We start from the raw sequence: 13,728 nt of genomic DNA on the forward strand, positions 1-13,728 counted from the left end.
CTCAGTCATTATTAGGCTTAGGCAGCAAGTGTCTTGACCCACTAAGCCATCTCCCTAGCTCTGATTTTTTTAAAATATTTATTTTTTTTATGTGTGTGCCTGAGTGTGTGCATGTGTATCACATATGTGCAGGATCCTGTGGAGATCAGAAGAAGCACTGAATATCTGGAACTAGAGTTACAGACAGTTGTTAGCTGCCATGTGGGTGCTGGGAACCAAAGCCAAGTCCTCTGCAAGAAAAGTGTTCTTAATCACTGAGCCATCTCCTCGGCTCTGTTTTGAGATTTTGAAATAAAACAACACCCATATCATGAAATACTAAAAGAATGAAGCTGAAATCACTTGCCAGAGATGGAAGAAACAATAAACCAGTCCTGTCCTTAAAGAGATCTGGCAATACAGTCTCCACCCAAGGAACATGTTTATGCCAGCTTTGAAACTATTCGATTAAAAATCAAATGAAACAACAGAGAACAAAGTGTTCTGAGGTTGTATTTACTCCAAGAATGCTGTGAGCTGTGCCTTGTAACCACAGTTGGCACCCATTCATCTACAGCACCCACAACAGCACCATGAGTGTATACAGAGCTCCTGAGAACCCTGTCTCCCAGCCAGTCAATATGACTGAGTCTGCCATTAAGGGCCCAGCTAGTTGGACCCAAGTGGTCCCTCTGCATCCCCAACTTCTCTGGCAGGCAAGAAGTGAGACTCAATGCCCCTCAAGCCCATGCTTCTTGGGTCTGGGTCATTTGTTTTTGGTTGCTCTGACTGTTACAGACAACAATGCCTGCAGACCCCCAACACGGAAAAGGGGTCCTCCAGTCTCCAGTCATGGGCGTCTTCTCTATCCACGAGACTTCAGATAGCCCCACTTGGAGCTCTTGTCACCAGCAGAGAGTGGCCATATCTTAGGGCCACAACCAAAGTCACTGTCTTCTTAGGCCTGGGACCAGGCTCCAATGAGGAGGCTAGGAGGCTGCTGTTGCCTCCATGGGCTGGATCAGTAGGGTGGTAGCCTGAAGTGGGTAGTAGCGGCCCTTCCATGTTTTCCAGAAGATCCCCTTTTTACGCTGCTGCCGTTGCTGTGGGATGGAGTGGAAGTACTGTCCATTGAGATTGGAGTGGCTGCAGGTGCCAAACCACCAGCCACCTACAGGGTTAGAGAACAGAAGACGTGGTCAAGGTCTTGTGTTTCCATACTGAGACAGGACATAGTTGGAGACAAGATGAACTTTGGATTTTACACCTTTAGAATTTATTACATTTATTTATTCTGTGTGCATGTGAATATGTGTGTGGGTGTGCATGTGCCACAGTGGTATAAAGGTCAGAGAACAACTTGTGGGAGTTGGTTCTATCCTTCTACCATGTGGGTCTTAGAGATCAAACTTAAGTCATCAGGCTTGGAGGCAAACACCTTTACTTTACCACTGTGTACCACCATACCTTGTTTATATGGTGTATAACTATCCATCGGGGATGGAACCTGGGCCTTCATTCATGTTCAATATGCTCTCTACCAAGTGGGCTACACTATGGAGCAGGGATTGCTGGTACAACATTGTAATCACAACACTCAGGAGGCTCAGGCAGGATGATAGGAAGTTTGAGCCCTCCCTGCTCTACATAGTTTGAGCCTGTCTTTACAAATGAAACATAAGGAGGGCTAGGGTTGTAGCTCAGTTGTTACAGTGCTTGCCTGACATGCATGAAATAGTGGGACTGATCTCCAGCACCACAGGAAGGAGCATGCTGGCACATGCCTGCTACCCCAGCACTCGGGAGGTAAAGGCTGACCTTTTAAGGTCATCTTTGACTATATAACAAGTTCAAAGCCAGCCAGAGCTATATGAGATCCTGTGTCAAACAGACAATTAAAACAAAAACACCAGGGGCTGGGGTGTAGCTCTGGAAGAATGTTTGGCTAACATGCACACGACTCTATACCTCAGATTTCAAAAAGAACAAGACAAAGGTTTGTCTTGGCTTTGCCTAACACCAGCTAGCCCCCTGCAAGTATTCTCAGTGAATTTTCAAAATAACCCTATAAAGTGGGCACTATGATTATGACTACTTTAAATACGGGAAAACTGAAAAAAGGAGAGATTAATTCAATGACTGGACGAAGGACACACAGCAGGCAAGGAGAAAAGGGGGCCAGGGCATGGATGTACTTTGGGTCTGAATGTAGGCTACAGTGGGAGTAAAACCTGCTTACCAGAGAGGGTCTTGGCACAGTTGAGGTCCCCTCGAAGGTCATGGTCTTGGTCCCAGGTAGAGAAGGGCAAGGAAAGGCCATTGGGGGAGACGTTGGTGGCACCCAGCTCACTAGCTGTGGGCTCTGTGAGCTGCAGGCTGTAAGCTGTATCCTCACCCCCCAGGTGGATGGGAAACTGGAGCAATTTGGCATTGCCATCCCAGTCCTGCAGCTGCACAGCCATCTGGCTGCCTCGGTCCCCTGTGATGCTGTGCATCTTCTCCAGGCCCAGCCAGAATTCACCTGCATCAAGAGAAGTTATCTCATAAGGTGGGTCCAGCTTTTCTGCCCGTTCCTCCTTCCTTAACTCTGGCTTCCCAAGAAACACTGACCTTGGGGATCTCCGAAGCCATCCTTGTAGGCTTCCCAGGGCTGATTGAAGTCCACAGAGCCGTTTAGGCGTCTCTGAACCACTGTCCAGCCTCCATCTGGCCAGGAAGACAAAAACGTCACCAGAAGCCCTCCTCACAGGGAAACTGACAGTCCTACTTAGTTCCCAAGCCTGATGCCATGCTCCACACAACCCCAGGAAAAACAACACACATCATTTTTCTCTCAGAGGGTGGGATCAGAAGATACTTCTGTCCCAAGAACTTGCAGGAACTAGCTGCAGCTGTATTTTGTTAATTTTTGAAATGGTCTCTATCTTAGACTGGCCTAGATCATGCTTTTGTAGCCAAGGATGACATATATACAGCCCAAGCTGTTCTTGAACTCACTATATAACCATGGATGACCTCAAAATCTGACTCTCCTGCTTCCACCTCCCGAGTGTTGGGATGGCAGACTTGCACTACCGCACCCAGTTTATGCAGTGTTGGAGGTGGAACCCAGGGCTTCAAACATTCTAGGGAAGCACTTTACCAATTGAGCTATAGTCCCAGCCCATGTTTATTAAATGAAAACGAGGCTGTCCTTGAACTTTCAACAATACTCCTGCCTCAACCTCCCAAGTACTGGAATTATAAATACAGGCACACATCACCATATCCAGCTGTGGTTCTGAGGAATGAATTTAGGGTCTTATACATCCTAGGCAAACACTCTCCCATTGAGCTATGCCCCCAGCTCGTTTATATTTCATTATTTTGTGACAGAGTTACACTTAGTCACTGGGCTAGTATTGAGCTCACTCTGTAGACCACTAGACCTGGACGGCTGTATATCTTAACCACAGAAACCCATCAGTGAGCCTGAGATGCATGTCAATAGGGAAAAAAGTCTACATTTTAGGGTGGAAATATATATATATATATATATATATATATTATATATTATATATATATATATCCCAAAATATAGACTAGAGGCTACATCATATAGGGTGCGTGTGTGTATGTATGTGTGTGTGTGTGTGTGTGTTTGCTGTGGAAGGCTAGGCAAGTACTTTATCATTGAGTTACACATGGCTGGATGTTATGACACAAAGGCTGTGCATGGTAAATAGGCTCATTGATGGGCCAGCACATCCTACCTGAAGTCATCTCACAGTTGACTAAAAACGGCGGGGATCCCTGAGGCTGGATCTGGAAAAGTCCACTATGCCGCTCCCCTTCTTGGAAGAGTTCCTGGCAGTCCCGGGGAGGTCCTGAAAGTAGACAAAAGGAGAGACTGAAGCAGGAGAGAAGCCCCCAGAGATTTCAGGAGACAGGTATGCATGAGGGCTGGGTGGTAGGGGATGAGCCCCAGGGCCATCTGCCTAAACTTGTTCCTGGCTCCTTGTTGCATTCTCCAGTATAGTCTAAGGCACACTGAGGACCAGCCACTTGGCCAATCCTCCCTCTTCCCACACTGCTAGTCCGTCCTCTCTGGTCATAAAGCCTTTCTTTCTTGTATCACACTTTCCTCCCACAGGGATTTGGCACATGGTCCTGATGCCAGGGATTCCCTTTTCCCATTCTTTTCTCTGGGCCTGAGCTTCTAAAAGTATGCCTTTCCACTCTCCGAAACCCACTTAGACTCCCCAGAGTGAACGAACACAGAAGTCTTCCCACGGGGGAGAAGTCATCTGGTGGGGTGTCATTACTCTTCCCATTGAGTGGGGGCTTCTCAAGGCCAGGGACAAGGAGGAGCTCTGTCCACAACAGGAACCTGAATGCATCTAAAGCCTTGTCCACTACCGGTGTTTCAATAAAGACTTAAAACAGTTGATGGGATGGATCTGGGGTAAGGCAAGAGAAGAACTGACTGAGCGAAAGGCTACTCTGGTTTAGTTAGTAGGGGATGCTGACAGTGCCTAAATGGGACAGGGGGAGACTGAGGCTGGGGGTTGGGGTGGGATATGGCTGTCTCTGCTACCAAAAGAAGGGGGACAAGAATGAAGAGAGAAGGAAAAGAGAGGAGGAGAGAAGGAACTTGGCCTTCACAAGGCCTCTCAACTCAGGAAGAACAACCCCCAGCCCAGCCAGGAAAAGTAGGAGAAAGGTCACTGGGGGGAGGGGCATGCAGGAACTTTCTGCCAGCCAGCCCAGTTCACACTGCCAGGAGTGGGGGCAGGCCCAGAAAGATGGGAAGGACACTTTCCAATCCCTTGGGCAGCTCCCTTTCCCCTACTTTCCTCTCATCCAATCAGGACAGGCACACTGCCAAGCCACGCATGTGGTCTCCATTAGGACCAGCTGTTTGTCTCTCCCAGCTCTGAACTTTCCCCTACTTGGCTAGGCTGAGTCTAGGAGTCCCAAACCCACAAAACCACTCCTTCTGCCCTTCTCTTCCGCCACATCACCTAGCCAGAACCTGTGTCTGTCGATCCCGGAAAGCTCCCCCATGACCCTCACCATACCCAAGTACATACCTGGGTAAAATCCAGGGAAGGAACCAAGTCTAAAGGCTAGAAGCCAGCAACTACCCCTGGGGTGTGAAGGGGGATATCCAAACTTTCACCCAGTTGGCTGTGGACAGCCACAGATGTCAAGCAGGGTGAGAGAATGGCTGAGAACTCAGGGTTGGACCTGGGAACCTCTCGCTGTCTCTGTCACACATGTGTGCGCCCCCCCCCCCCACTGCAATTTGAAACTAAGTATTGGGCATGCACAATATAGGACCTAGAAATTGTGATTGCAAAAACCATGGGGTCTATATGCATGCATGATCGGATGGGGGCTTTGAGGACAGAAGAGGTACAAAGGATTTGTAAGATGTAAGAATATGTGTTCCTTCTGGGAGCTGGAGTAGGAGGTGTCCTTACCTTGCTGCTCCCTTTTATATCTACCAAGAGACCTTGACAGGTTCCAAACCTCAAAACACAACACACACACACACACACACACACACACACACACACACACACACACACACATACCTGGGGCCCTCAGGATGATGTACCTGAGCTACATCACTATCTCCCAGCACCCCTGAAACTTCAGCTCCTTATTGTCTGTCTCCCTTTGTTCTGGTTAGTGGCTAATAAGATTTTGGGGACAGTCTTGCTGGGGAAGAAGGGTGGGGTGGCCTGGCCAACCAAGATCAGAAGTGGGGAGGGTAGTACATCTAAAAGCCCTTGACTACAGCCTAGTGAGCCCACAGGCATCCAAGTTCAGAGTCTCTTTCTTTCTTATTAAGGTGGACTTGGCAAGAGGGGTAAGGATGAGAATGGCAGGTGGAGGGGTTGGGAGTTGCCGGGTGACATCCAACACCAGAGACACTCACTGTGTAAGTGGGTGGCATTGGGAGTCAGGCCGATGAGGTGGGCCATCTTGGGAAGCCTCTTTCCCCTTGAAGTCTTGGCCACTGCGTTGTCTAGGTGTGTGGGGTCCAGGAGGCCAATCTGAGACAGGATAAGAAAAGGTTGGTCGGGTCTCTTGGCTCATACTATAGCAGCTGTTAGTCACATTCCACCACTACTGGTCCCTCATTTTGTCTCTTTCCGACTTGGGCCAAGCCCTGGGGTGAGTACCTGGCTCTGAAGGTTTTGTATTCTCAGATTCTGCTTGGCTAGGTGTTTCTGCTGCTGGGCCACCTTCTGGAACAGTTGCTGGATCTTGCTGTTCTGAGCCTTGAGCTGTGTCTGGAGACATGTAAGACCGGTGAAGACCTGGCTTTATGTCTGCAACCTCCCCTTACTCACTCTCCCTTCCATCTTTTCACACATTGGTACTTTGAGGCCCCTCCCCGCCCGATTCCTGTGCACGCGAATGCACTGTCTGTAGGGGAGACCCAAAAGCAATCTAAGGAGCCAGCCTCCTAGTTGGGTGCGCCTACCTGCAAACTCTGCAGAGTCTCAGGAGCCGCCTCGCTGTCAGGGACTCTGCTCTCAGGGTCTTTGGAAAGTGCGTCTTTCCCCTGCGGTCCCTGACAAGCATTACCGCACGCAGCCATGCGGCGTTCCAGTGCTCCTAGCTGCCCACGGGTGCGCTCCACGTGTTCGCGCAACCCGTGGCCGAGCTGCAGCAGCCCGTGAGCCAGCAAGTTCATCTCGTCCCAGGACGCGAAGCGCGGCGGCTCGGGCTGTGCAGGGCGGCCCTGCACGCTCAGCAGCCCCGCAGTAGTTGCGCAGAGCACCAAGGCTGCGCTTACAGTCGGAGCGCTGCGCATGATTCCTGGGGGGTGGCCTTGGGTTCGGCGACGCTAGGACTCCGGAACACAGGGGTTCGAGACCCAGTAGCTGGAGTTCTGGGGAAGCCGACTTAGGCTTAGACTTGCTCGGTTGCAGAAGTCCTGGAGCTCCCAGTGGATCAGCTTTTCCCGGTTGCACCCAACGCCCCATTTTATAAAGCGGTGTGGGAGTGGGAGGGAGAGCCTCGGAGGCGGGGCCTGGGGAGTGCCGAGGGCGGGGCAAGCGGACAAGTGTTGGGGTGCTGGGAGCCACAGGCTTGGTAGTTATGAGGTGTGTGCGTGTCCGGGTGAAGAATCCTTGGGGATGCTTGCTTGACCTTCCCCCGCGACCCCGTGAGCGACGTGACTGTCCCTGAACTGCATGGTTCACTCTTAAGCCCGGAAATTCCAAGCCCTAGCCCCGCATCCCGCTCCCCGCCCGTTTCAATGGATGAAAGGGTATACAAGTCAATCAGGACGTAGATGCCTTTTTGACTGATCCCTTCCCAAGTCAGAAGCGGAGTAGGGCAGAGTTACGCGGCAGAAAGGTTTCTCCCTGGTCGGGTGAATTCAGATGGCAAGTGGAGGAAGTTACAGAACCTTGCCCCCACCGCTTGGAGGCTTCCTGAGATCTAGTCTCCAGACGAGGCTGGAACCCCTGCCCCCCACTCTCTCTTCCACCAGAGACCTCTCTGTGCTCCAACTCTCTCTCTGGCTGGCTCAAGGATTCGTCGTTGCAGACGTCTTTGTGAGGGTCACTAACGCCCTTGTTCAATTAGTTGTCACTTCCTGGCCAAATTGTCAGTGCTGTTATTGCTGGGATTTCTACCTACATCGTACAGATTACAACTCTAAGCCTTCTACTGTTGCCTGCCCTCCACCTAGAGGGGTCCTGGAATTTACTGCATTAAAGCAGGAACCGTGCCTGAGGACAGGCCTGTCATTCCAGCTCTGGGACATGGAGCAGAAGGATGTGCAATTCATCTTAAACTACACAGTGAGTTTAAAGTCAGTCTGGGCTACTCTGAACCAGGTCTCCAAACAACAACAGTATCAACAAAATCGGTGGCACTCATCTGTAATCCCAGCACTCAGGAGACAGAGTCAGGAAAATAGTGTAAACTAGAAGCTAGCCTGCTTAGTAAGTTCCAGACCAGTCAAGGTTGAAACAGCAAGATCTTGTTTCAAAAAACAAAACAAGCTGGGGTGGTGGCAGGGCACGCCTTTATTCCCAGTACTAGGGAGGCAGAGGACAGGCACCAAAACTACACAGAGAAACCCTGTCTCAAAAAACCAAAAAACCAAACCAAAACAAAAAACAATTCACAGTGGTGCATACTTTTAATCCCAGCACCCCAGAAGCAGAAGCAGTTGGAGGGAGCTTTATGAGTTTGAAGCCAGCCTGGTCTACACAGAAGTACCAGGCCAGCAAGGAGGACCTTGTCACAGAACAACAACAACAAAATAAAATAAATAAATAAATAAATAAATAAATAAATAAATAAATAAATAAATAAAAAAAACCAAAAAGCAAAGAGGAGCCAGAGAGCTGCCTTAGCAATTAAGACCGTGTCTGGCTCTTGCAGAGAACCCAAGTCAGACAGCTTACAACCACCTGTTGTGACATCCAGGTGACATGATGACTCTGACCTCGTTGAGCACTTACACACACACAATTTAAAAAATTGTCACACACACACAAAAATTAAAAAGCAAGTAACCTAGGGAGCATCAAAAGGAAAGACTTCCCTTCCACACCCATCCATTCATTCACTCATTCCACACAGCCTAGGCCCTGCACTGAGTTCCTTAGTTTGTGGATAAACCCTAGCACCGAGCAGGGGAGAGGGGAACAAGGTTGAGACAAAGGAGGGCCTGGGTGAGGTTGATACCTTTCCCTGCTGCATGGCTAAGTTTTCATTCAACAGGTTTGTATGGGCGGCTCCTTCCCTGCCAGTTCTCCTCTAGTCTGCTAGGAAGAGGAACCTGGCATAGAAAACTTGCCTGCCAGGAAGACCCTTAGGGCAGACTGACTGAAAAACCCCCAAGTTGAGTCAGCAGGGCTGGGAGCCAGCAACAAACCTCTGGAATCTGAAACTGCATGCCCCAAGGCTGACGTGCAGGCCACTGCTTGTACACTTGACCAGCTGGGCCATTTGCCAGGGTGACTGATCGCAGCAGCAGTGGCAGGCAGACAGAAAGAGCAGGCAGAAAATCCTCAGCAAGGAATGAATTCACACGCCTACTATCTGTCCACCTCAGGCATCCTTTGGGTGCAGGACATAGCTATTCCATGCCAGCTCATAAAGAGAAAAATCACCAACCTGGGTGTGGTGGTGCATGTCTGTCAGCACGTAGAGGACAGTAGCAAGAAGGTCAGGATTTCAGGTCCCAAGAAACTGTCCCAAGGAATTTGTCCCAAGAAACAAAACTGGAGCTGGTCATATGACTCAGTGGGCAAAGATGCTTGCCTCTAAGTCTGATGACCTGAGTTCAGTCCCTGGGACCCACATGTTGGAAGGAGAGAAAGGACTCCCAAAAGTTATCCTCTGGCTGGGTGCACACCTTTAATCCCAGCCCTCTGGAGGCAGAGGCAGGCAGATCTCTGTGAGTTCAAGGCCAGTCTTATCTACAGAGCTAGCCAGGACAGCTAGAGCTGTTATACAGAGAAACCCTGTCTTGAAAAACTAAAAAAAAAAAAAAAAAAAAAAGACAGAAAAGAATTATCCTCTGACCTCATCAAGTTTTCTGCGGCATGTGCATACACAATATAAGTAAAAGAATGGAGAAAGAGAGAGGGAGAGAGAAAGAGAAAGAAGGAAAGGGAGAGAGAGAAGAGAGAGAGAGAGAGAGAGAGAGAGAGGGAGGAGAGAGAGAGAGAGAGAGAGAGAGAGAGGAGGGAGGGAGGGAGGGAGGGAGGGAGGAGGGAGGGAGGGAGAGAGAGAGAGAGAGAGAGAGAGAGAGAGAGAGAGAGAGAGAGAGAGAGAGAGAGAGATCGGGGATGGGGAGAAACAGGGACTGCAGAGATGGCTTAGAGGTTAAGAGTATGTACTGCCCTAGCAGAGGATGAGTTTGCTTCCTAACATACACATTGGGCTCATAGCTATCTGAGACTTCAGTTTCAGAAGACCCCATGCCATCTTCTGGCCTCAGGCACCTACACACATGTGCACATAACCAAACACAGACACACACATAACACATAATTAAAAATAAAATAAAATCTTGGGAGCTAGAGAGATAGCTCAGTACCTTAGAACAGAATTTGCCATTCTTGTAGATAGAGGACTTGGATTTGGGTCCTAGCAAGCCCATGATGACTCACATCCATGTGCAACTCCAGTTCCAGGGGATCCAGTGCTCTCTTCTTAAAACTCCAGGGACACCAAGCACACACACAGAACACATACATACATGCAAAAAAAAAAAAAAAAAAAAAAAAAAACTAATACATATAAAACAAAATAAATCTTAAAACTTTAAAAATAAAATATTTTAAAAAATCAAGGAAACAAGCAACTACTTTGTTAACCTGACAGTCTTTTTGTGTGGTGTGTGTGTGTTCAAGTTAACATATGTATGGGCACGCATATGTGCAGGTGAGCATGCCCTTGCATGTACATGTGTATGGAAGAGTGAAGCTGATGGTGTTTTCTTCATTGCTCTCTATTTATTAAGGCATGATTTCTTCTTGGACCTGAAGCTCACCAGCTTGCCCTAGGGATCTTCCATTACTGTCTTCCATGTGTTGAGATTACCATGTCTGCCCAGCTTTTATGTAGGTTCTGGGAATCAATTCATTCCTTGCACTTGTGGGACAAGTACTTTATCCACTGAGCCATCTCTTCAGCTTCTGATCCCATAGTCTTTTCTCCATGTACTTTTCATGGACTTCTTCAGTACCATGCTTCAGAGAGTACAGCACTCTGAAGACTCTTGGAGGCACCTGATGGGTACAACCATTACAAAAGACTCCTGTCCTCTTGGGACCTAGAGCTAGCTCTGGCTTTTATCCTGAAAAATTCTTTCTGGAATGTTCCCTCTTACCAAGCAATTGCAGTCACTCTGTAAGCACCTATTATGTGCTGGCAGTGTGCTAGGGCCATATCATTGTGCGTGTCCTGGGCTTCATACACTCCCAGCTTTGTTTCTGGGCTTTGAGCTGAGTATACAGCTCTTGTTAGTGCCCTTACCTAACATGTGTGAGGCCTAGCACTTAAAAAAAAATGTGGCATCTATATTTGGACTGGGGACATAGCTTAGTGGTAGAGCACTTGCCTAGCATGCATGAGACCCGAGGTTTACCTATAGTACTGCAACCAATCAACCAATAGCTGTAGAAAGGTGGCACAGACCAGTTGTGATGATTAGTATTAGTTGTCAGCTTGACAAAAGTTAGAATTATCTGTGAAGTGATAGGAGTAGTTATCTTGATTATGCTAAGGTAGGAAGACCCATCCACTGTAGGGTGGGCACATCCCCTAGACAGGGAATCCTAGACCGTGTAAGAGTGGAGAAGGAGGCTGGAGAGATGGCTCAACAGGTAAGAACACTTGTTGCTCCTGTAGAGGGACAGGGTTCAGTTCCTAGCAACTACATGGCAGCTCACAATCATCTTTAACTCCAATTATAGGGGATTTGACCCCCTTTTCTGATTTCCTTGGGCACCAGGCATGCACGATACATATACATACATACATACATAAATACTTGTACATTAATAAAATAACTCTAAAAATCTAAAAAAAATAGAAGAGTGGAGAAAATAGGATCATCACTAGCATGCTTCATCCCTTGCTCTCTGCTTCTTTGCTTCTTTGATGAGGACAGTGTATGACTAGCTGCCTGATGTTGTGATTTCCCCCAAGATGATGGACTTCAACCTTAAACTTGAGTTGAAATAAATCCTTTCCCCCTTAAGTTTCTTTCATCATAAAAACAAAAACAAAAACAAAAATAAAAAACTAAGACATTGTAAGCCCAGAATTCAGGTGGTTTAGGCAAGAGGATCGCAAATTCAAGACTGGCCTAGGTTACATAGTTAGGTATAAGGCCAACTTATATTTGGTTGACATATGGGAGCCTGTTAAAAAAAAAAAAAAAAAAAAAAAAAAAAAAAAAAAAAAAAAAAAAAAAAAAAAAAAAAAAAACAGGGCCTGAGGAGATGAGTCAGTAGGTAAAGCATTTGCCACACAAGTATAAGGATCAAAGTTTGGAACCCCAGCACCCAAGGAAATGCAGAGCTGGCATGTGCCCTGCTTGTAACCTGGCTCTCAAGAGGCAGAGACAGAGGATCCGCAGAGCAAGCTAACTAGTTAGACTAGCCTAATTGACTAGCTCTAAGTCCAATTGAGAGGCCCTGCCTCAAGATGCAACGTGGAGGAAGAGCTAGAAAGATATCCAACAACTTCCTTTGGCCTCCACAAGCATGTACACACACATTCACTCACCCCACACAAACACTTGCAGTCACACACATTCAAACACATACACATAAAACCCAACAGGTGCTACAACCTGTAACCCTATCACTTGGGATATGGAAGCAGCAGGATCAGGAATTCAAGGTCAGGCTGGTGAAAGTACTTGCCTCATAAGCCTGGCAACCTGATTTTGATCCCAGTGCCCTGTGTAAAATGGAAAGACAATAATTTACTCCACAAGGTTGTCCTTTGGCCTCCACACATAGATAATGGCATGGATACTCCCTACCCTCTGTCTGTCTGTCTGTCTGTCTCTTTCTCTCTCTCTTTCACACACACACACACACACACACAAGCACACAGACACACAGACACACATACACTCAAATACACACACAAGGACACATGCATACACACACAGAGATACATACAGATATACACAGACACAAACACAGACACACACAGACACAGAGACACACAAAACAACATTAAATTAATGTTTTAAACACACACACACACAACCCCTCCACCAAATGCAAAAAAATGGAAACAACAAGACATGGGTAAAGGGTAAAAAAAAAAAAAGAAAAAGAAAACAAAACAAACAAACAAAAAACATAGGTGGTCTGAGGATGGAGCTCAGTTGATAGAAACTCACCATATATGAAGCCCTGGATTCCATTCCTAGTACCAGATAAAATGGGCATCGTGGTGCATGCCTATGATCCTGGCACTTAAGTTATATAGTCATGAGTATCAGGAGTTTGAAGTCATGGTCAGTTTGAGGCCAGTCTGAGCTGTGTGAGATTAAAAAAAAGGGGGGGGGCTGGAGAGATGGCTCAGCCGTTAAAGGCTAGGCTCATAACCAAAAATATAAGAGATTAAAAAAAAAGTTGGAGATAAAGTTCAACGGTAGAGCATTTCTTTGCCATGCACAAGACCCTAAGTTTTATTTCCAACACTAACAGGAAGGAGGGAGGGAGGGAAAGAGAGAGGGAGAGAGAAAAGAAAAGCCCAGAGACTGATCTGTCATCAGGAAAGGAAACAGGTAAGTGTCTTTTGTTGCTAGAATGTAGTAACAGAAGGAAGAATAATTCCAGCCTTCAAAAGATGTCAGCCCTAGAAAGAACATGGTGTCATGAATGCTGTTTTCCCACCTCTGATCATGGAGACTTTTGGAGGAAAGGTTAGGAAGAAATGGACTGATCTTCTGGTGCAAGGGATGTTTATAACAAAACAGCAGCCAAGACCTGCTGTGTATTTCATATACTCAAGTGATTATATATTCATTTCATCCTAGCAACGGCTCCATGGGAGGCAGCTGTTATAATTATTTGACTTTATAGATAACAACAGGATGAAAGAGAGGCTGTGTATCTGTCCAGCTTCACACAATTGTCTAGACAGAGCTAGGATTTGAAGTCTGGCTGTCTGACTCACAGCTGTGCTATTAGCAGCCACAATAAGTTGCCATTACTAAATACTTGCCTAGCACACGTAAGACTCTGGGTTTCA

The 13,728-nt window shown here is 47.3% G+C and overlaps 1 protein-coding gene across 1 annotated transcript; it reads right to left on the reverse strand.

Annotated features, from left to right (window-relative positions):
• Positions 1 to 476: 476 nt before the first annotated feature.
• Positions 477 to 6,967, reverse strand: Angptl4 (angiopoietin like 4). The gene is made up of 7 exons (XM_028859927.2): positions 6,458 to 6,967; positions 6,153 to 6,263; positions 5,906 to 6,023; positions 3,732 to 3,845; positions 2,590 to 2,685; positions 2,219 to 2,500; positions 477 to 1,150 (listed from the first exon to the last, which is right to left on the reverse strand). The coding sequence occupies exons 1-7, from the start codon at positions 6,788 to 6,790 to the stop codon at positions 969 to 971; spliced, it is 1,236 nt and encodes a 411-aa protein (XP_028715760.1). The 5' UTR covers positions 6,791 to 6,967; the 3' UTR covers positions 477 to 968.
• Between the last annotated feature and the right edge of the window lie 6,761 nt (positions 6,968 to 13,728).

The sequence above is a fragment of the Peromyscus leucopus genome, chromosome 22 (assembly GCF_004664715.2).
Source record: "Peromyscus leucopus breed LL Stock chromosome 22, UCI_PerLeu_2.1, whole genome shotgun sequence".
NCBI lineage: Eukaryota > Metazoa > Chordata > Mammalia > Rodentia > Cricetidae > Peromyscus > Peromyscus leucopus.